General features: G+C 47.7%; 1 protein-coding gene across 3 annotated transcripts in view; it reads left to right on the top strand.

The window, feature by feature from the left end:
• The window catches only part of RBPJL (recombination signal binding protein for immunoglobulin kappa J region like), a 35,387-nt gene extending 33,768 nt beyond the window's left edge, over positions 1–1,619 (top strand). For 2 of the 3 annotated variants that reach the window (XM_030533654.1, XM_030533656.1), the window contains 2 exons: positions 259–362; positions 1,111–1,619. In XM_030533654.1, the coding sequence (XP_030389514.1) occupies positions 259–362; positions 1,111–1,384 (378 nt within the window). In that variant the 3' untranslated portion in view covers positions 1,385–1,619. Of the gene's footprint in view, positions 1–83; positions 363–1,110 lie in introns of all 3 variants that reach the window. The other variant, XM_030533655.1, reaches the window with a different exon arrangement.
• The last annotated feature ends 21,492 nt before the right edge of the window (positions 1,620–23,111 follow it).

Here is a 23,111-nt window from a genome sequence, read left to right on the forward strand (position 1 = left end):
AGAAATCAGTAAATTTTGATCTTTTCCCCTCTGCTCAATAACTAGTCCTAATGTCTCCTCAATTCCTTCTCCTTGTGCCCCAGCTCAGGGCCCTGCTCTCCTCCCCTGGGGTAAGACACTGTGGACTGCCCGCTCTTCTGCAGGGAGGACAGCAAGCCCTCCAGCTGGGAACGTTGCCGCCCGCAGGACCATATTGGGGCAGCAGCACATCATGGTGCAAGGTGTATAACCCCCTCCCATGTGCTCTGGTTGTGACAGCTGACTGGCGGAGGGGATGTGGCAATGCTGGAGGTGCAGGGCGAGTATTTCCATGCAGATCTGAAAGTCTGGTTTGGAGATGTGGAAGCTGAGACTATGTACAGGTAAAGCAGCGAACCAGTCTGATGAGCTGGTGTTTAGACACAGGTGGAGATGGAGGTGGTGGTGGGTGGCATAAATGACACCGACCCTAAAGGCCACATCTGGCAGGCCTTTTTGGTCATTATTGTGGTTCCAAGGACTGGGAGCTTTGCTTTACGTGGGAGTTTTGTGTAGGGTATCCCACAAGACAAAGCAGGACGAGTCTGGAAATAACTCACACGTACACAAGCTTTGTAATTAGAGATCCAAAAGGCTTCCTTGGATATCTGATCCATGCCCGCACCAGCTCGGGATTGAGCTCGAGGGACATTGACTAGTACACCAGTATTTATGGCAAGGGGTCTCAGGCTGGGAGAATGGGTGTTCTGTGAGGTCACTTCAGGAGGGACATGACAGCTCCATCTGCAGCATGGGCATGAGGCAAACAGGATGAGAGTCTGGGCCCAAAGGACCAAACCTTGGAACAGGAACCCCACCAAAACAGAGGGGAAAGGGAGAAAGAGACTAAAGAGAGAAGGGAGGAGACTGGACAAATCAGGAGCTGCCATTAATCCCAAGACTAAATGACTGCCACCAGGTAGCAAAATAGAATTTACTTTATTCAAAGGCACTGTGGGAGAAAGGCTGTATTAGGGTTGTGAGTAGGACAGGGCAGAGTCTCCTCCCTGGAAAGGCTACAGTAGTATATATGGTTTCTTTTCTTTCTTTCTTTTTTTTTTTTTTTTTTTTTTTTTGGTGCACTGTTCCCAGGACCCCCAAGTCCTTAGTGTGTGTTGTCCCTGACGTCTCAGCATTTGGCAGCAACTGGCGATGGCTGAGATACCCCATCACCGTCCCACTCTCGCTCATAAGGAATGATGGGCTGATCTACTCCAGCTCGTTCACATTTACGTACACCCCAGAGCAGAGCTTCCTCCCTGCCCTGCAGATCCTTCCAGAGCTGACACAGGACTCCGATACCTTACTCAACAGCATCCATCAGGAATTCACTAGGACCAATTTTCACCTCTTCATGCAGAGCTAGCAAGCCTGGAATGGTGGAGGGTCTTCATAGAAACAGGACTTGGAACAAGGTCTGCCACCATCCCTGAAACTGACATTAACACTGAGAGATGGGTACAGACATCCCTGTGGTCTGTAGGATCTCCCAAGTGCTCTACTGTGCATAAAATACCCTGTCTATTCTTTTTAGATTTGTTGAGAATTGTTTCAGAAGGAAGCATCACCCTGTGAAATTTACTAACAAAATGAACAATATATCCATGCCTCAAGGAGTGTTTAACTGATTCAAATGATCTTTTTACTAGACATTTTGCAGATGTCACAATTTGGCTCTTTAGCTGGTGTAAAGTGGTGCCATTGGTTTCATGGCTTCATAGATCTTAAGGCCAGGAAGGTCCGTTGTGATCACCTAGTCTGACCTCCAATAGCTATTCACCCAGTAATTCCTGCACTGAGGCCATTGATGTCAGTGGAGCGATATTGATTTATGGCAGCTGAGAAGCTGAGCCCAAATGTGCTTTTATTTGCGGCCCCTACTGGGGTTATTTCTTTAAAAGTAGTGCAGTCTGAGGTGCCCTTACTAGCCCTGTCATCTCACACACACTTCAATCTATGCCTCAGTAGTAAGTTGCTGAGTTAAAGTTGCCTTAAGAAGAATCCATGTTTCATGGAACTGGAGCTCTGAGTGCTACTCACAAGTGGGCTTTGAAGCTCTATTTAGAGTCTTCAGATCACCATGGCATCAAAAGGTCTATGGTATATTTTGAAACACTCTGTTTGGCAGTTGAGGCTGATTTAGAAGTGACTTAATTGCCAAAGCCACACTGGCTTTTGACCTACACTGAACTCTTGAAGGTTTACCAGGAGGCCCGGAAGAAGCATGCTGCTGTATAGTGAGCTACAGAATCCTGGGCAGGCTTTGCAACAGATGGCTCTTTCTTTCGCTCGTCTAATTGCGGCACTGCTCCTGGAGGATCCTCCCATTTACGCCTGTGTTTTGCGAGCACGTGCAGTCTTGTGGCTGGCGTGTTTTGGATTATGCTACACAGTTTACTTTATGTCCAGTGGTTTGGGAGATGGATTTTCATGTTTCTCAAGGTCCAAGTTCCAGGCCTGTCTAAGGGCAGCTTTTTTTTTTTCCCCCAAGATGCTGGACCAAATCCTGCTCTTGTCCAGACCTGCACAACCCCTGCTAACTCCACAGGAGCCTCTGCTTCATGCTTTGGTTCTGTAGCCCATCCTCGCCTCATGCAGCAGAGCTCATCCTGGCACCATGCAGCAAACACACTGGAGACCTTTGCCCTGTTGATATATGCTATAGTCATAATCACTGAAAGACTTGCTTGGCCTGGCATAGTTTTTGCCCCACCTCTGGGCAAATCTGTGATCGTGGCATCCAGGCAGTGTGTCATGGGTGATAGAACCCCAGATCCAGCTGTTCTGCACCCCTCTGCTGGAACTGGCTCAAACTAGCCTGCTGGGGAAGAGGGAGGAAGGACACTCTTTGTCCCATCTCCATCACTATCACCAGTACATCTCATTCTCCTGTGCCTAGAAATGGCTCTGATGAGACGACAAGCAGGGGAGAGGTTGGGTCAGCAGCAGCAAGAATCATTTAGGGCCAGCTTTTTAAATCCATTTAGGTGCCTAAAGAGGCAGGGTGGAACCTAGCGGGAATCCCATTGAAATCAATTGGAGTTAGGTTCTTCAGTGCTCTTGAAAATCCTACTAGGTGCCTACCTGCATCTTTAGGTGCCTAAATTCCTTTAAAAAACTGTCCCTTAGGGACTTCAGCACTACTGTTGCCTGGAGATCAGAGCAAGGGCTGAGAGGCAAGGCTAGCTGGGTTATATTCACAGCTCACTGCATGGACAAGTTGCAACCTCTCTGGGCCTCCGCTGTTAAAATGGACTCAGTCATGGAACTGTAGTAATATAGGGCTGGGAGGGACCTTCAGGAGGCAAGTCCAGCCCCCTGCACTGAGGAAGGACCAAGTAAATCTAGATGATCCCTGACAGGTGTTGGTCCACTCTGTTCTTAAAAACACCGAGTGACGGGGATTCCACAACCTCCTTTGGAGCCTATTCCAGAGCTTAACTACCCTTATAGTTAGAAAGTTTTTCCTAATATCTAACCTAAATCTCCTGTGCTGCAGATTAAGCCCCTTACTTCTTGTCCTATCTTCTGTGGACGTGGAGAACAATTGATCACCATCCTCTTTATAAAAGCTCTTAACATATTTGAAGACTTTTGTCAGGTTCCCATCCCCTTAGGCCTGGTCTACATTGGGGGAGGGGGCGGAGGTTGATGTAAGATTCCCGTAGCTGAAGTCGACAGATCTTATTTCGACTTATGTGCTGCGGCTCCCCCATCGACTCCGATACTGCTGCTCGCTCTGGTGGAGTTCCAGAGTCGACGGGGAGCACATTCGGGGATCGATATATCGCGTCTAGATGAGACGCGGTATACCGATCCCTGATAAATCGATCACTACCCGCCAATCTGGCGGGTAGTCTGGATGTACCCTTGGTCTTCTTTTCTCAAGAGTAGACATGCCCAGTTTTTTTTAACCTTTCCTCATAGGTCAGGTTTTCTAAACCTGTTATAATTTTTGTTGCTGTCCTCTGAACCCTCTGTCCAGTTTGTCCACATCTTCCCTAAAGTTTGGTGCCCAGAGTTGGACACAGTGCTCCAGCTGAGGCCTCATCAGGGCCGAGTAGAGCCTGACAATTACCTCCCGTGTCTTACATATGACACTCCTGTTAACACATCCCAGATTGATATTAGCCTTTTTCACAACTGCATCGCATTGTTGACTCTTTCAATTTGTGATCTGCTCTAACCCCCAGATCCTTTTCATCAGTAGCACCATGTGGCCAGTTATTTCCCATTTTTTAGTTGTGCATTTGATTTTTCTTTTCTAAGTGTAGTACTTTGCACTTGTCGTTACTGAATTTCATCTTGTTGATTTCAGACCAATTCTCTAATTTGTTAGGATTGGTATGAATTTCAATCCTGTCCTCCAAAGTGCTACCAACCGCTCTCGGCTTGGTGTCATCTGCAACATTTATAGACAAACATACTCTCCATTATCCAAGTCATTAACGAAAATATTGAATAGTATTGGACCCCAGATTGATCCCTGCAGGACCCCACCAAATACTTCCTACCAGTTTGATGATGAATCATTGAAAACTACTCTTTGAATACGGTCTTTCAACTTGTTAGGTACCCACCCTATAGTCATTTCATCTAGACCATATTTCCCTAGTTTGCTTATGAGAATGTCATGTGGGATTGTGTCAAAAGCCTTACTAAAATCAATATATATATCAACATCTGATGCTTTCATTCCCTCTCTACACACACACACACACACACACACACACACACACAGCCAGTGACTCTGTCAAAGAAGGAAGTTAAATTGGTTTGATATAATTTGTTCTTGACAAATCCATGCTGGCTATTCCTTAAAATCCTATTATCATCTAGGTGCTTACAAATTGATCATTTAATAATTTGTTCCAGGTTTGGAAGCTAGGCTGACTGGTCTGTAATTCCCCAGGTCCTCTTTGTTCCCATTTTTAAAGATAGCTACTATGTTTGCCTTTCTCCAGTCCTCTGGGACCCATACAAGTTCTCAAAGATAATTGCTAACAGTTCCAAGATTGTTTCAGCTAGTTCCTTAAGTACCCAACAATGATTTTCCTCAGGCCCTGCCAATTTGAGTACATTTCCCTTATCTCAATATTCTTTAACCTGTTCTTTCCCTATGTTGGCTTGCCTTCCTTCCTCCTTGTTATTAATATTAATTGTGTTGAGTATGTGGTCATCATCTTTTTAGTGAAGACTGAAGCAAAATAAGCATTAAACACCTCGGCCTTCTTGATGTCATCAGTTATTAGCTCTCCTTCCCTGCTGAGCAGAAGATGTAACTTTTCTTCATCTTTCGCTTGTTCCTACTGTACTTAAAAACCCGCTTTTTACTGCCTTTGATGTCCCCTGCTAGGTGTAACTCACTGTGTGCCTCAGCCTTTCTGCTTTTGTTCCCGAGAACTGGTAGATAAGGTGCCCAGGGAAGAAAATCTAATGGATAAAGGAGTTCAGAAGGGCTGGCCGTTTCTTAAGGAGAGAATGTTATAGGCACAACTGCCAGCTGTCCCGATGGCCTCCTCTTATTCTTCCTTCACATCAGGCTAGTTTGCAGTTATGCCTTTAATAAGATGGGACCTTACCACCAGTTCTCTGGGTTTGTTACAATCTGCTTGTTTGAAGTTCATTGTCCTTATGCTGCAACTCTCACCCCTTCCTTTCCTTAGAATCCTGAAATTAATGATTCTGACTTGCCTACTGGCTCATGCAGAATTCATTACAGTTTGCAAAGCACCTGGAGAAGGGGGAAGGTGGCTAAGGAAGGGCAGAAGGCTATTAAACCCCCTACTTAGTGACACTGTCCTGCCCTTCCACCCTGGCTGGCCTCCTGCCTCTAGTGTCCAGCGGATAGATCAGAAGAGAGCAGCGTCTGTGGTCCCAGCAGGGCACGAGTCAAGAGCCTGCCCCCCAGGGTATCGTTTCCTGTATTCTGCTCAGCTAGTCAGTTAATTCTAATTTTAGCACATAAAGAAAAAAGGAGCCATTCTATTTACAAGATGGCAGCTCGCCATCGATTCACCAGAGCTCGCTGTTGACTGGGGGCAGATACATTGCACAGTGGAACTCCAGGCAGCTCTGGCAGCGTCGCGGTCCCCAGGGCATTAGGCATGAATGGCATAATGTGTAGCCCTAGATCATTCCAGCCAGAGTGGTGAGAAGAAAAATGCATTTGATTGGCTCTGATGGCTCCAGTTGCCTGCAGGTGAGGCCAACAGCCATGCTGAATTGACTTGGGACCGAGTCAGTTTCTACCTTATGGAGCCTGGTTCTGCACTGGCAGCGCTACAGGAATTGGTTTTTACAGGCAGGGCAGAGCAATGCACAGAGGCTAAAAATACATCCCAGGGCTAGCTGCAGAAAGAAATATATATAACCTGTGTTTTTAATGCAATAATACAGAGGCAGATCCTCAGCTGGTGTAGCTCACATAGCACCAATGTGTGAATGGTGGGAATTGCCCTTCCTTAGCACCCTCCAATGGTGCTACAACCATTTATACCAGCTGAGAATCTTTTCCACTGTGTCTGCACCCGGTGGTATGGCTGGGGCATCCATAAACAATATGGGAAAGTTTTTTGGCGAGAGAGGCCGTAATGGTAAAGTTTCCCAGGGTTCCAAGAAGCGCCAAGTTAAAAGAGAAGCTTCAGAGACAAACTCTAATGCCAAAGAGAGCTAAAGAAATATTTACAACATTTGAATAGATATTAGCACTTTCACTTGCACTGCCAATGGTGTAGCAGCCTGGTGGAAAAGCCCTCGCCAGTATCATAGAAAATGATACTTCTCTGTAGATGTTTTGGAACCATCCTATAGACTTTAATAGATAATAATACCCCTGTTGAGGCATTGTACAGGATGATTTGACCAGTGATACTCAGACCGAAGCTGGAGAGCTGCAAGTGGCTTTTATGTGTCTCCTGCCGCTCTTTGCAGTACATGATATTAAGACAGTGTGTGATTTAATTATTAACCAATCAGGATGCTTTTACTGTGTTATTAACCAATCAGTCAGTCTCCAGCACACACAAGAGTGCCTTTGAACTGCTGTCTCCAGCATAGAGCCCAGCTTCACAGCGCTGGTTTCAGAGGAGTGCCACAGGGACATCCACACAAGTAAGGATCATAATTTGAAGTTTGGATAACACGTGATTCTGAATAAGCATTCAGAGTTCTGTCACTACAATTGTGGTTGATCAAATAATAACACTTATTACCCATATACTAAATATTTCCCCTGCCATATTGTTTGAATATGAATAGTACTAGAGTAAATGACTATACATTCACACTACTGTGGCTTTTTTGGGTAATGTTGATTGCTAATTTGGCTCCTGAACCACTGAGGTCTGAGTGTCACTGATTTAGAGAGAGAGAAAATGTCTGTAGAAAGAGAATGAGAGTCCCCTTAATTTCTTTAGGTGTTTAATGTAACTGTGGTGGAACTGGTTACATTTCCATAGAGCCCTATTCCTTTAAACCTCTGTAAGTTATGTAGGGCTTTTCCATATGGGTACTGGACCTATTCTTCAGAGGATATCAGGGCCAGATTCTCAGCTGGTGTAAACCAGCAGAGCTTCACTGATATTAGAGTTCTATTTATACCCACTTTAAGGGTGCTTTACAGAGCACCAGTGTGGTGAAAAAGGGCCTTAGTGTAAACAGGCATCAGGCCCAAGACACCCCCTTAAATTGATGACCATGTGACAAAGTCCCTGCTTTACGGATCCTCCCTGTAGCCCCCTCCTGAAACTATTTCCTCCCCAGATCTGTTCTGAGAAGAACTGGAATTGCATGAAAGGACGGGAGATTCTTTCAAGTTGATGTCTTAATTCTCTATCAGTGGGACAGATGGAATAAACAATCTGCTGGAGCCACTTCCCCCTTCCCTTTGAAGCGTCCCAACAGAATGCTGTGCCATTCAGATTTTGTGAATGTAAAGAGCCCGCCACTATATTTAGCAGTATTTTGTGTTCCGTAGGGAAGAAGTGACACTTTTTACTAGACATCAAGGGATTTCAACAATAGAGAGTTTTGTTTAGTTTTGTTTACTGCAGAGCACTTTGCTGGAGCAGTCAGAAAAGTAGCAAACGGCACATTCTTAAACTCTAATGGATTAAGCAAACAGCTGCAGTAATTTAATCACATAGCGAAATGGAAAACTCAGCAGCTCTTTTGGGTTGGAAGGAACCTAGAGTGGGTTGCCCAGCCTGTCCTCCTGCATCGGGGCAGGATCGATTTCATCCTCCCTTAAACCAGCCAACAGCTTGGGTGCATTTTTGCCCTCTGCTTTTCCCGCCAAGCCCTCCAAGCAGTTTGTAAACAGAAGTCCACCACTCTTAAGGGTTCCTTCCCTACCCCTGGGGGGACTGTGTACTCGGCCTGTCAGCGCAGGGCTGTGTGCGCTGTTTATGTGCATACCCACTGATGAACACAGATGCTTCTGGTGGATGCCTGCCCTTGAGTCATAAAGTCTCACTCCCAAACTATAAATCAGCAGCCCCCTGTTTCCTGCTGGAATATAACATAAAGCTGCAAGTGTTAGGCAGCATGAGCCCAGAGTGTGCCCGTCTGGCTTCCCTAGGTCTCAGTTCACCCCCTCTCTGCAGCCCTCAGGACTCCTGCCTCTGAAGCTGAAGCCAGCACTGTACGTTCTGCAGTGCAGGGGGTTGGGGGGAGGAGGAGGGGAATAATCCTATGGCAGGCATTGAAAGCTTAAAGCAAACTCCTCTTCTCAGGCCTGCACTGCTGATGCCCATGGCCTATCTTGCACATTCTGCCCCCAGTATTGCCAGCCCCACACATTCATAAAGAATCATGCATCAGGCTTCAAAAATCGTCTGACTGGCTTAACAATCATGAGGGTTTTTAAAAAACTAAGAAACCTGCTGAGGCTCCTTGTATTCATCTTGGTGTGTCTGAGCCATTGTGTCGCACCCAGGATGTATTTTTAAGCTTTTCTCCACAACAGTGAAGGCTAAAAACTCACTTTTATTAAAAATGAAAGCTGGGAGCCTCACCTAATCATATGACTCCAGGAGCTGGAGCTTCAAAGTAATCAGCTACCATGAGACTGGTGATATAATCATGAGAGTCAGCAAATGCTGCCACCTGGCTGTCCCAGTGATGAGGATTTTACACAAAGGAAAATGGCCAGGTTGTTAGGCTATCACTAACGCAACGCTGGCCACCTGGGGGAGCTGAGTTTGTCCTAACCAACCTGGACAGGCAGCACCAGGACTTCCCCCCATGCCCTGCTTCCTTCTGATGAGCCAGGAATGCTGTTGATGGGCACAGTAGCATCTACCCTGGGTTGAGTAGTGCAGGTCCCATCCACCCTGAACTTACAAAGCTAGCAGCTGAGAGTCACTAGAGTTTTCCACATTGTCTTTAGTGAAGCCTTGTTAAATCTCCTTGTATGTCTGGGCAGTCAGTTCCCTGAGATCCCCAAGCGTGCCTGAACATCCCATCCCATGAGATGGGTGATTATGGGCAGGATACCCCCATAGAATCCATGTGGAAACCAGGGCATTCGGTTTCCACATGGATTCTATGGGGGTATCCTGCCCATAATCCCCTGTCTCACACTCAGGCCTGGTCTACACCTAAAACTTAGATTGACATAGCTATGAGAGACACAATTAAGCCAACCTAAGCCCTGCTATAGACACAGCTAGGAGAATGGAAGAATTCTTCTGTTGATCTAGGTACCACCTCTCAAGGGGGAGGATTTCTAAAAGTGATGGGAAAAAAACCCTTCTGTGGCTGTAGCAAGTATCTACAGCAGGTAATTGCAGCCCTGTAGTTCTTGTAGTGTAGATGTAGCCTCAGAAAATTGGCTAATATGCCTCATCTGCCTCCGAAAAGGAGGCCCTGAGGGTTTGAGGTAAAAGAATAAATAGGAGGAGAGGTGTGAGGCTGGCAGCTGCTCTTTCCAGCTGTGCAGGTACCTGAGGGGCTTCACATATCTGACACATTGTGACATCAGCAGCAAACTCAGCCCAGGGAGCTCAACACTTCTCGATCACTTTTTAACTCCTTTTATATTTGAGGCCTGATTCTGCTCTGACTTGCACTGGCTGTAAATCAGGAGTGAGTCCATTGAAGTCAATAGAGTTTACATTGGGGTAGGTGAAAATGCTGGCTCCTGAGACATGTCCTTAGATTTAGCAAGAAGAACATTATAAGACGCTAGATGGGGGTTGAAGTAAATTTGATCTCAGACAGTACATGTGGGAAGAGGTTGTGGCCTCTGAAATTCCCAAATCCTGTATTATGGGCCCAGCTATTGGCCTGTGAGCTTGAGCTGTGACTTTGGCCAGCATGGATTTTCAGGCTGAGGGTAACAATGTACTGCAAGAAGACTGAGCTCTAAGTGAACAGCTGCAACCTTCTTAGCTGGCAATCTCTAAACTTCCAGGGTTTAGAGATTTCAAGGCCAGAAGGGGCCACTGGGGTCATCTAGTCTAACGCAGGCCATAGAACTTCCCACAAAATAATTCCCAGAGCAGAGCTTTTAGGAAAGCTTGATTTCTGATCTTGATTTAAAAATTGGCAGTGATGGAGAATCCACCACAACCCTGGTGAATTGTTCCAATGGTTAATTACTCTCACCGTTAAAAATGTACGTCTTATTTCCAGCCTGAATTTGTCTAGCTTCAACTTCCAGCCATTGGATCACGTTAGACCTTTTTCTGCTAGAATGAAGAGCCCATTATTAAATGTTTGTTCCCCATGTATGTACTTACAGACTGTGATCAAATCACCCCTTAGCCTTCTCTTTGTTAAGCTAAATAGATTGAGCTCCTTGAGTCGCTCATTATTGGGCAGATTTTCTAATCTTTTAATAAGTCTTGTGGCTCTTCTCTGAACCCTTGCCAATTTATCAACCTATTTGTATGGTGGACACCAGAACTGGACCCAGGATTCCAGCAGTGGTTGCACCAGTGCCAAATGCAAAGGTAAAACAACCTTTCTACCCCTACCTGAGACTCCCCTGTTAATGCATCTAATGATTTCTCTGGTCCTTTTGGCCACAGCACCACACCAGGAGCTCATATTCAGCTGATTATCCACATGACCCCCTCCCCCGCAATCCTTTTCAGTGTCATGGCTTCCCCGAATAGTGTTCCTCACACTGTCAGTATGGCTGACATTCTTTGCTCCTACACGTATACATTAAAATGCATAGTGTTTGTTTGCAGCCAACCTACCATGTGTGCTGCAGGTACCATCTATCCCCAGCTCATGCCTACTTCTGCAGATCCAGCACTCCTTTACCCAGGGCTCGCGCTTCCATTTAGGCGACCTAGGCAGTCGCCTAGGGCGCTAGGATTTGGGGGGGTGGCATTTTGCCACCCTTGGCGGCAATTCAGCGGCGGGGGATCCTTCCACACTGTGGGTCTTCGGTGGCAATTCTGCGGCGGGTCCTTCACTTGCTCCGGGACCAGCCGCCAAAGTGCCCCGAAGACCGGGAGCCGCGGAAGGAGCCCCCCACCGCAGAATTACCGCCAACGACCAGGAGCGCGGAAGGACCCCCCCCAGGGCGCCAAAAATCCTGGCGCCGCTCCTGCCTTTCCCACAAATACTAAGAAAAAACCTGTTTAGTTGACTTGGGGGTGAGGGGAATCCTGCTACTGGGCGGCATCCCCCATTCCAACATGGAGGGCAGCACCACCCCACCGCACTACTTTCTTTTGTCTCCAGTACATACGGTCAGTGAGAAATTCTCTCAGCCCAGCACAACTGTTGTACCAGCCCATGTATGTGTCTGGGTCCCAGATTCCTTTGGGTTCTGGCAATGCTCAGCCTCCAGTTTATTTGTGTAAACAGCTACTGCCATCTAGTGCACAAGAACATGTACAGCAGCTTCTCTTCATAACCAGTTATCGCTGCCCGGGCATTGCACACCTATGCTATTGGGTTTGTTCCAGATAGGATCAGATTGAAGTTGGGGTGGGGCTTGGGGTGCTTCCTAGAGCTTGTGATGAGCAAACTGCCACCCAAATATGACCCTGAGCAGGGTCAGCTCCAGCTTTTTTGCCACCCCAAGTGGCGAAGCAAAAAAAAAAAAAGATAAAGCCGATCAGCGGCACTTTGAGGCACTTTGGCAGCAGCTCAATCGCACCACTTCATTCTTCTGCAGCAATTTCGTGGCGGGTCCTTCTCTCCCTCTCTTCCTCTTCAGTGGCAACTGTGATGCAGTAGGGACTGTCTATGTGGGGAGTGGGAGAGCAGGGGAGGACTTTAGGGGATGGACGATGCCAGGGCCTGTAACCTGAGCTAGGTAAGGGAGGGGAAAGGTCAACACCTTTGCCCGGGAAGGGGACAAAGTAAAGGAGCGGCAGGAGGGAAGCAGTTTGAGTTTGGGCTTGGGGCTGTGTGGGCGGAATTCAGGGTATCCTAGCTAGGATCCAAGCACCCTGAAAGCCCAGAAGGACTCGGTGGAGGGGTCCTGACTGTGCCTGCAAGCTCTGCTGTAACCTGTGTTCCTGTTGTCCAATAAACCTTCTGTTTTACTGGCTGGTTAAGAGTCACTGTGGGACCCAGGAAGAGGGGTGCAGGGCCGGACTCCCCCACACTCCGTGACAGCAACTCAAAGAGGAAGAGAGGGACTGAGGGACCCGCCACTGAATTGCTGCCGAAGACCCGGACGTGCCCCCCCTTTCCATTGGTCCCCCCAAGCACCTGCTTCCTTCGCTGGTGCCTGGATCCAGCCCTGACCCTGAGCGAGCTCTTCCCAGCCCAAGGGACGTTTTTTGTTCTTATCCCATCATGTGTTGGTGTGTCACAAGATGGTTCATCGTGTCTGTCTTGCTGAGAGCTCGTCAGCCATTCAGTTACTCTGACCTTCCTTTTAGCAGGATTTTTAGTGAGGTCATTTACCATTTTTTAGATAATCTGTGAACTGATTTGATTCTTTAGACAATAGTTGAATGCAGTGATTAAAGTGCATCTGGAGAGATCGGCATGTAGTTTGGGGACCACGTAGTGGCAGAGAATTTAGTGCATGAACTGACATTCTGTCCAGATGCCTGAACAGAAACCAGAAACAGCCCTCATGCCCCAGTGCATTACAGAACCCCTGGACAGCTCCCAAACTTTGCTCCAGTCCAGAAATCCCCAGGGAGCCTGGGACCTCCCTGAGTCCAGAAACACCCCTGCACAGTCCAGGTTATCTCTGTGCAGTCCAAGCACACATGCTGGTCACATTCCAGACTCCTCGTGCTGTGCCCACGCAAAGACCATGCTGCCCCTTCACTCCTTGTTCATTAGGCAAAGTAATTCTGCACATCAGTGAGAAACTCTCAGTGTTGTCCAAGTGCAGGAAGAACCCTTAAAAATCCAACCTGGGGAGCGTGTTCTCCAGTCCAAATGGCCAACAGGGGCTAGTTTGTTTAAATGAGGCTGCTGCGGTTTTTTCATAGATTTTCAGGCCAGAACAGACCACTGTGTTCATTTAGTCTGACCACCTGTATAATACAGGCCATAAACTTCCCTGAGTTAATTCCTCTTTAAACTAATGCAGATCTTTTAGGAGAACCTCCAATCTCGATTTTAAAATTGCCGGTGATAAGAGAATCCATTGTGATCCTTGGTATATTGTTCCAATGGTTAATTACCCTCACTGTTAAAAATTGGTACCTTTAGAGTCTGAATTTGTCTAGATTCAACTTCCAACCATTAGATCTTGTTATACCTTTCCATGCTCAATTGAATAGGCCTCAATTATCACATTTATTTTCCCTGTTTAGGCATTTATAGACTGTGATCTAGTAACCCCTTAGCCGTCTCTTCGTTAAGCTACATGGATTTAGCACCTTGAGTGTCACTATAAGGCAGGTTTTCCAATTGTTTAGCTGTTCTCATGACTCTCCTCTGAACCCTCTCCAATTTTTCAACATCCTTTTTGACTTCTGGACACCAGAACTGGACCCAGTATTTTTAATTCCAACATACCGAAACTCCTGAAAAAAGAACAGGAGTACTTGTGGCTCCTTAGTCTCTAAGGTGCCACAAGTACTCCTGTTCTTTTTGTGGATACAGACTAACATGGCTGCTACTCAGAAACTCCTGAGAAACTCCAAACTGGAGGGAACTTTTGCAAGTGAGCTCCAAGCCGTGAAAAGGCTGGAGGGAGGTGTTTGCATAGTGATGGGGAAGAAGTATGGGAGGTTGATGGTGAAGTGTAACAGAAACTTAACTCTGCAGGGGAAAGGGCCTCTCCTCATCTGCAGCTTGACACAGACAGGTCTCACCATGGGGCTGGTCTCCTGTCCATGATCTGGCTTCCCAGCTTTACTCTAATTGCTTATGCATTGGCAAGAGGAGCCTGGGACAGCTGCCTGAAGTTGTGCATTGGCTGAGAGCCCTCCCAAAGACCTACTATCAAATCAAAGCAGTTGCTTGGGTGGCAGGGATCACAGGGGCACAGCTCGCTGCTGGGGACTGAAAAAGGCACTTGACAAGGGCAGCCGAGCCTTGAGGCTTCTCCCAGACACTGGGCTGGAAATCTCCATGTCCGACCACAGCCCACGTAAGACACAGCAGCAGGCAGGCAGGAGTCAGAACAGGAACTCACACACACAGTGACGGTGATAGATGAACTCCCATAATGGATGTGGAGATGCTTATGATGCTTCCTCAGGTTCAGCCCAACAGTCATGCAGGCCACCATAAACTAGGTCTTGAAAAAGAGAACTTTGATTTAAAGGAGGCAGGCAGTCTCAGTGCATCTGACCACTTTCTAGTGCCAATAGCTACTAGCCCATAGACAGGGCTGGCTCCAGGCCCCAGCGCACCAAGCGCGTGCTTGGGGTGGCATGCCGTGGGGGGCGCTCTGCCGGTTGCCGGGAGGGTGGCAGGCGGCTCCGATGGACCTCCCGCAGGTGTGCCTGCGGAAGGTCCACTGGTCCTGCGGCTCCTGTGGAGCATCCGCAGGCACACCTGCAGGAGGTCCACCGGAGCCACGGCACCGGCGAGCAGCAGAGCGCCCCCCGCAGCGTGCTGCCGTGCTTGGGGCAGCGAAATGGCTAGAGCCGGCCATGCCCATAGAGATCCCTGACTCTGAACCCTGGGCCCAGTCTGACAGGAACGATCTTGGGAACGATTCTGGGAACGATCCTCCATGCTAATGTATTGGACAGTTCTATGCTGGAGCCCCCACAGCCTGCTACCCCGGGATTCTGTGTTGGAGCCATGAGGGTGGGAGATGACTCTACTCTGCAAGCCAAGCGTGGGGCGAATTAAGAGAGAAAATGCACCACTTTCCTGAAAAGCCTCCCCTGGACTACACAGCAGGCCCCAACTCACCTCAAATGGAATGTCCTTCTCAGCTTGGCTGAGCATTTGTTTGAGGTCTCCTCACCTCAGCTACTCTCCCCTGACCCTGTATGCACTTCAGTAGTGTTGGGTAGCAGCAGAGCCCATAAAATATCTGCTGACTTTCTGTTTTTCTGTCAGGACTATAAATGTGATGCCTGGGGCAGCGGGGATGCAAAATGGTCCATTGGCCAAACCCAAGTTGAATTTGGTTGCTTAGAAATTTCAATTACTTGCTCAAAGGTCTCCCAGAACAGCCTACGCATATGTGCGTGCTGACCAGAATCAAACATAACGAGCATTTAAACATAGAGTGGGTCAGACACCAGCCAGTACTAAAATTACACCAGATGGCTCAAGTCACCAGATTCTGGTATTATTGGCTACTGTCCCAAAGCCAGAGATCCATACTGCTCTGACTGCAGGGCATATCCCTGCTGCTCCCTCCCCAGTACAGGAGCCATGAGATCCAGCAGGTCCTTCCTGGCCACCCAGAACACTTTTACAGAAATCCATTTTTAAAATTCCCTTGGAAGCACCAAACATCCCCATTTCCCCAAGAGCCAGCAGGACAGAATCCACCATCCAACAGGCAGGGGATAAATGACCCAAGGGCTCATGGACACTGTGACTGGAAATAGCTGAGGTGAAATCGTGGGAGAACAGCAACACCTTGCTCCAGCCTCCTGTGCAATGTCTGTAAAGGGTACATGGCTATTGCACAGGCTCTGCTCCAACAAGGGCTCTCAGTCCTCACGCTGGAGGTCTTGGGTTGACAGCTAACTAGGACCAGGTAGGAATTCCTCTTCCCCCTCCCCCTCATTGGCCCTGGGCTTTTATTGCTGTTACCAAAGCATGACATCCCTACTGAAGGCAGCGAAGGGGACTAGACTGAGTCATTGGTCTGGTCTGGATTGGCTAGTTATGGTCCTCTATGTCCATTGAGGCAGACTAGTGAAAAACTGGCCAGACACAGGTATTCAGAGCTCCAGCCCCAGGTACTATTAATTCATACATTAAAACAGGAGCACAGACTAAACAAGGACTCTTCCTAAGCAGTCTGCAGAATCAATGGAGGAAAGGGAGTCCTGGAAGGGGAGCCAAGATGGGGGGTGGGGGGAACAGTGCTGGGGAGCAGCATGTGCAGTTTGCTGGCAAAATTATAGACTCATAGACTCTAGGACTGGAAGGGACCTCGAGAGGTCATCGAGTCCAGTCCCCTGCCCTCATGGCAGGACCAAATACTGTCTAGACCATCCCTAATAGACATTTATCTAACCTTCTCTTAAATATCTCCAGAGATGGAGATTCCACAACTTCCCTAGGCAATTTATTCCAGTGTTTAACTACCCTGACAGTTAGGAACTTTTTCCTAATGTCCAACCTAAATCTCCCTTGCTGCAGTTTAAGCCCATTGCTTCTTGTTCTATCATTGGAGGCTAAGGTGAACAAGTTTTCTCCCTCCTCCTGATGACACCCTTTTAGATACCTGAAAACTGCTATCATGTCCCCTCTCAGTCTTCTCTTTTCCAAACTAAACAAACCCAATTGTTTCAGCCTTCCTTCATAGGTCATGTTTTCAAGACCTTTAATCATTCTTGTTGCTCTTCTCTGGACCCTCTCCAATTTCTCCACATCTTTCTTGAAATGCGGTGCCCAGAACTGGACACAATATTCCAGTTGAGGCCTAACCAGCGCAGAGTAAAGCGGAAGAATGACTTCTCGTGTCTTGTTTACAACACACCTGTTAATGCATCCCAGAATCACGTTTGCTTTTTTTGCAACAGTATCACACTGTTGACTCATATTAAGCTTGTGGTCTACTATGACCCCTAGATCTCTTTCTGCCATACTCCTTCCTAGACAGTCTCTTCCCATTCTGTATGTGTGAAACTGATTGTTCCTTCCTAAGTGGAGCACTTTGCATTTATCTTTATTGAACTTCATCCTGTTTACCTCAGACCATTTCTCCAATTTGTCCAGATCATTTTGAATTTTGACCCTGTCCTCCAAAGCAGTTGCAATCCCTCCCAGTTTGGTATCGTCTGCAAACTTAATAAGCGTACTTTCTATGCCAACATCTAAATCGTCAATGAAGATATTGAACAGAGCCAGTCCCAAAACAGACCCCTGCGGAACCCCACTTGTTATACCTTTCCAGCAGGATTGGGAGCCATTAATAACTACTCTCTGAGTACGGTTATCCAGCCAGTTATGCACTCACCTTATAGTAGCCCCATCTAAATTGTACTTTCCTAGTTTATCTATAAGAATATCATGCGAGACCATATCAAATGCCTTACTAAAGTCTAGGTATATCACATCCACCGCTTCTCCCTTATCCACAAGGCTCGTTATCCTATCAAAGAATGCTATCAGATTAGTTTGATATGATTTGTTCTTTACAAATCCATGCTGGCTATTCCCTATCACCTTACCACCTTCCAAGTGTTTGCAGATGATTTCTTTAATTACTTGCTCCATTATCTTCCCTGGCACAGAAGTTAAACTAACTGGTCTGTAGTTTCCTGGTTTGTTTTTATTTCCCTTTTTATAGATGGGCACTATATTTGCCCTTTTCCAGTCTTCTGGAATCTCCCCCATCTCCCATGATTTCCCAAAGATAATAGCTAGAGGCTCAGATACCTCCTCTATTAACTCCTTGAGTATTATTTTATATTGTTTGACTCTGTTTCAGAAGAAACACACTGATGTTTTTTCTCAGAGTTCACTAGAGCAGGGAGGTGAATTTTTAAACAGCTTAGATAAACAATAGGGTTTGCAGGCCTAATTTCCATGCACAGTCACTGTAATTATTTATACCTGCAAATTAGGCAAGCAATTCCATCTCTAATGTGTTTAACAAACTGGTTCAGGATTTAGAAAGCAATGACTGGGTCCCAACTGTCCCTCCGTCTACCCAGTGGGGTCACATCTCCCAGCCAATCCAATCCCCCCTATGGGGTGGGACACACGTATGCAAGGAAGGAGGAGCCCTGGTTGTTGGAAATGCCCTCAGCAGGCTCCAGAAATGATGGGTCAAACCCCAAGTGCTTTGGGAAAGGTTCTGTTGAAACCAGAGTCTTCTTCCTGGTGAATGTGATCTCATGGGGCATTGGAGCTGCCTGGGTATCCCCAGACACCCTCCTCCTCTTACCACCTGCATGTGGCTGTAATAGGAGGAGGGCATGTAGGGTTCATGCTGTTGGCACTACCCAATGTCCCACCCCAACTGTGCACGCTAGCTCTGCCTGCTCCCCTCCCTGTGCTGCTCAGTGTAGTTATCTTGCCGGATGTGCAGGAGATCATGAAGCCATTCGGGGGTCATTTTTCTCAGCTGCTACCGCCCCAAAGTGACCCAGCGGAGAGGGGAGGGAGCTAACACTGCCTTAGGAATGCTGGATTTACCTCATTGGCACCAAGTCCGCCCACCAAGTCCTATCTCAGACTCTTGGACAATTGAAGTACCTCACTGCACCTGCAAGGCTGCTCCGGGGCCCCGAGTTGCACAAGGCAGCCTCTGACCAGCCTCCAGGAGACATCTAGGTGCCTTTAAAGCCCTCCTGAGTCATACATCTCTTGCCCTGGACTCAAGGAGCCATAGCTGTCAGGACCATCAGTCTCTCTAGCTGCTCTTTGCTCAGTAACCACACAGAGCAGCAGCAGTGAGCAAACACTGGTGGTGGCAGGCCGGCTGGAGCTCTGTGCACAGAGGATCTCAGCTCAGCCAGCCTCAGCCTGTTTGCTTTCATTCATACTGGTACTTTCCTAGGACCCGGAGGGCACCTCATTTCTGTCTGCATGGCAGCAGTGGGCTGCCTGGACTAGGAGCCCTCACTAACGGCCATGAGCATCCTCCAACTATCCTATTAACCCCAAAGCAGGTCTGTGTTCGGGGACAGAGAAAATCAGCTCTCACTTTGTATCCATCCCTACTGCTGTCTGATGGCTGCTGAGCTGAACACACAGCGGGGCAGCCAGACCAGCCTAGTGAGTCCACTCAGTCTCACTTGGCTGCTGTTTGCTGCCAACTTCCTCTGCTTACTGGACTGTTCAGTGCTACTGCAGCTGGCGGGAAGTTCTCTCTCTGTTATATCACATAACCTGCCTTAGCCACCTCAGTTATACCCTCCGATTAGTCCAAGTGAGATTGTAGGAGATTTCCTGCCACAAGCAGCCAGCATATGGGCTGAAACAACCACAAACAAGTGAATCAGGACTTGCTTGTAATGGTGAGGCCCTGCTCCTTTAAGGGCTGGAGACCTGGAGCTGCCCAGCCCCATCCAATTAGCTCCCAGCCACACCTTTAGTAGAACAAGCTGCCCATGAAATGAGCTGGTTCCCCTATAAAGAGCAGCAGGAAGCTGCAGAGCTGGTGATAGTTGGGGAGATTATAGGGACTGCTGGGAGTGAGGTGGTGCCAGCAGGGACCCTGAGTCTTTGGGGGAGAGGGTGTCAGGCAGACTCCTAGCAGGAAATACTGGGTATATGGGGATTTTGAGAACATTATTTTGTGATTGATTTTGTTATTTTAATAAATTCGGTGCCAAAGAGTGGTGTGTCTGAGCCAGGAAGAGTTTGTCTAGGCAGTTTGATTTTTGGGGTACTGAGCTAAAGAAGAGGGAAATTGAGGCAGGGAGCCTGCAGAGCCACCTCAAGCCATGAATAGGCACTCAGGAGGTGTCTGGTCCCTTTACATTGCTAAATAACGGTGCCTTAAAGGTACAATTAGTGAGAATATCTTGCGATGTAACGCTTCTGTCTTGTGTTTCATTGGTGGAGTGTGTTGTCACACTAGCCTGTTGTTCTGTTTGCAGCACTAAGGCAAGTAGGTCTAGGCCTTCCCAAAACTATTTAGGGGGAGGAATGACTAAGCCCAGGCTGTAATTGATTACTGGGACAACAAATGGAAAAAACAGAAAAGAGAATGAGGTCAAGGCAAGGGTTGAAAATGAGGGATCCAGAGGGGGGACAGCAACAGATAGTCCTTAAGGTGCTATAGGACTAACAGATATATTAGAGCATAAGCTTTCGTGGGTGAATAATACTCACTTTGTCAGAGGGGGGACACTGATCAGAGAACCCCTGACAGTGCCCACTTCTCAAAGGCATTTGGGAAGTCAATGGACGCTGCCCAGAGGAAATCTGCCTGGAGACATGAGGAGTAAGGGACTAGAAATAGTCTCCACACTCACAGAATATTCCCCTCGCCGCCACCACCACCCCAGCTTCCTCCTCCTTCACAAGATGGTCTTGTGACTTTATGGAGCCATGGATGCGGTGTGCATAAAGGAGGAGGCATAGGAAGAATTGGAGTGAGAACCTCAGTAGGAGGAGCTGGAAGAGGGGATGCAGTCTACCACACTTACATAGAGGTGGACCAGGGTCTTCCTCTCACCACAAAAAGAACCACTGTCAGGGGAGTTTGGGAGCTGCTCCAGGTACGTGGCCATGCTCACGGCCCCATGGAGGAACTGCCAACTAATATCCCCCATGGGCCATAGAACCAGTGTGGAGTAGAGGCTGGCCCTTGGGGTTCCTCACCCTCACAGGCGGCAACAGGTCTCACCACTTGGTGTTGGGGTGGGACACAAGAGTAAGGAAGTGGATGGCATGAAGCATGAGACTGTACAGATGTTCTCTGGGTGCTGTTCAGAGGCAGACCAGTTGGGTATTGTGGCATGTTGGGGGCAGCCAGGGAGGCTCATGGGACAGAGGCCCAATAATAAGTTCCAGAGGGACAGGGGTGCATGGTGGGCGGGGAGCACCCTCTTGCAGGACCTGCTTGAGAAATTAAGAGAAGCAGGAGGCAAGGCTGCCCTCATCTCCTGGAGCACCTGGCTGGGGATGCACAGGGTGGGCAGCCCCATGCACTGTCCGGGTGCTATGGTGTCAACCCAGTCCTGATCATAATCCAGGAGGTCTCTGAGCCTGGTAGTACTAGTCAGGCACCATCCTTCACCTGCACACTAAGGTGTGGATTGTGTAGCAGGGGTTCTGCTAGGAGGTCCTTCCCATCAGCAGCCACTGCAGACCTGGTCGTTCATACTAGCCTGTTGTGTGGTTGGAATTCTAGACTAGAAGGAATGCTCCTTCTTCCCTGCTTCAGCAGTGGAGTGTCTCTCTCTCTCTCTCAATAAAAGTCTCCATTTTCCTAACTGGGCTTGGACTTAACACACTTGCTCCAAAAACAGTCAGCAATCAGAGCCCTGATTCTGCACTATGAAATTCAATGGCAGCTTTTCCTGCATCAAGCCCCAAATGCACAACATCCAGAAAGGAGGTGTGAATGCTAACACCATTGGTGTCCAAGCTGACACCTAGCAGGGACTTTATGGTGGTTCCATTCTGAGGGAGCTGCCTTTCCAAATCTGCTCTTTTCCCACCTCCACCCCAACTTGCTGTGTGAGCTTGTTAGAGTCACTTCCGCTCTCTGTGCTTCTGTGTCCCCATCTGTAAAATGGGGATAATGACACTGACCCATCTTTGCTATGTGTTTTGGGATCTGTGGCTGATAAATGGGACTGAGTATTGATTGTGGTAAGTGCCCAGATACCAGGGGGATGATATTGTTAGTAAACCCTTCAAGAGAAATGGAATCAAATTTGGTGCTATTAAAATTCAGAAGGCCATAAACATCCAGTACTTAGCCCATTTTGGAGTCTGGATAAGGGGCAGACAGACAGCCCTTCATTAGATTTCATGAAACCAAGTGGTATTTGCAATTTTTAATAGTGAGAACAAAGCCCAAGGTAAATTAAAACGATTAAAGAGCCACCAACACATTCCAGTGGCTTAAAATAAAATACTGGAACCCCTTCAGCCCTCCGTCCCTGCTTCTCTGATTGCCTCCCTGGTAGTGCTGCTTATGCAAAGGTTTGAATGTTAAGGAAACTTCCCCTTTTCTAGCCAGCCTGCTCCTCCTGACAGATTCATTGTAACGTACTTACAGTCCTACGTGAGAGCCGTCCTAATTCCTCATCAGCAACGTGGCTGTGGTGTCATGCCCATGAGCTTGTGACCTCACTAGACGAATCAGGCAGGAGGAAGCACGTTGGAAGAAAGGGAAGAATCTGGGGTTTTTTACACACACAACACATCCTAAGTCATGGTCAACTGCAATAAGGAAGGAAGCCTAGAGGAGCCAGAGAAGCACAGTCCAGCCTGCAGGAAGCTGGGTTCAATTTAAAAACAAAGGGCTTGTCTACACTTGTAGTTTTAGTGTGCGGTGAAAACATTACCTACAACAGTGGGAGAGCTTCTCTCCTCAGCATAGGTGCTCCGCGACCGGAGAAGCACTCCCATCAACACAGCACTGTTTACACCTGGAGTCTGGTCAGTATCCCCGCATTGCGCTGGGTGTGGATTTTCCACACCCACGAGTGATGTAATTATACCAACATAAGTTTTGTAATGTACACCAGGGCAAAGTCTGAACAAATAAAACTCTTCTCCTTTCCAGAGGAACGAACACCACTTTAAAGAGAGAGCTGTATGCTACACATACACACTGGCTCACGTGAATACACACACACACACACACACACACACACACACACACGAAGCCTTGTATAAATTGTATCTGATCCAAAACACTTAAGAAGTTAAAATAAGCCATGTTAGAAAGTGCACAGTCCAGCTGGATGAATATGAAGCGGTGAGATCTATGAAACAACTGCCTCAGAATAGTGTTAGCCAAGGTAAACAAGACAGGGTTCGGGCTAACTGGTCCCCACCCCAAATCCTGGCTTCCATGGGGGGTGGGATTTTAAACC

Source organism: Gopherus evgoodei, chromosome 14 (genome assembly GCF_007399415.2).
Source record: "Gopherus evgoodei ecotype Sinaloan lineage chromosome 14, rGopEvg1_v1.p, whole genome shotgun sequence".
Lineage (NCBI taxonomy): Eukaryota > Metazoa > Chordata > Testudines > Testudinidae > Gopherus > Gopherus evgoodei.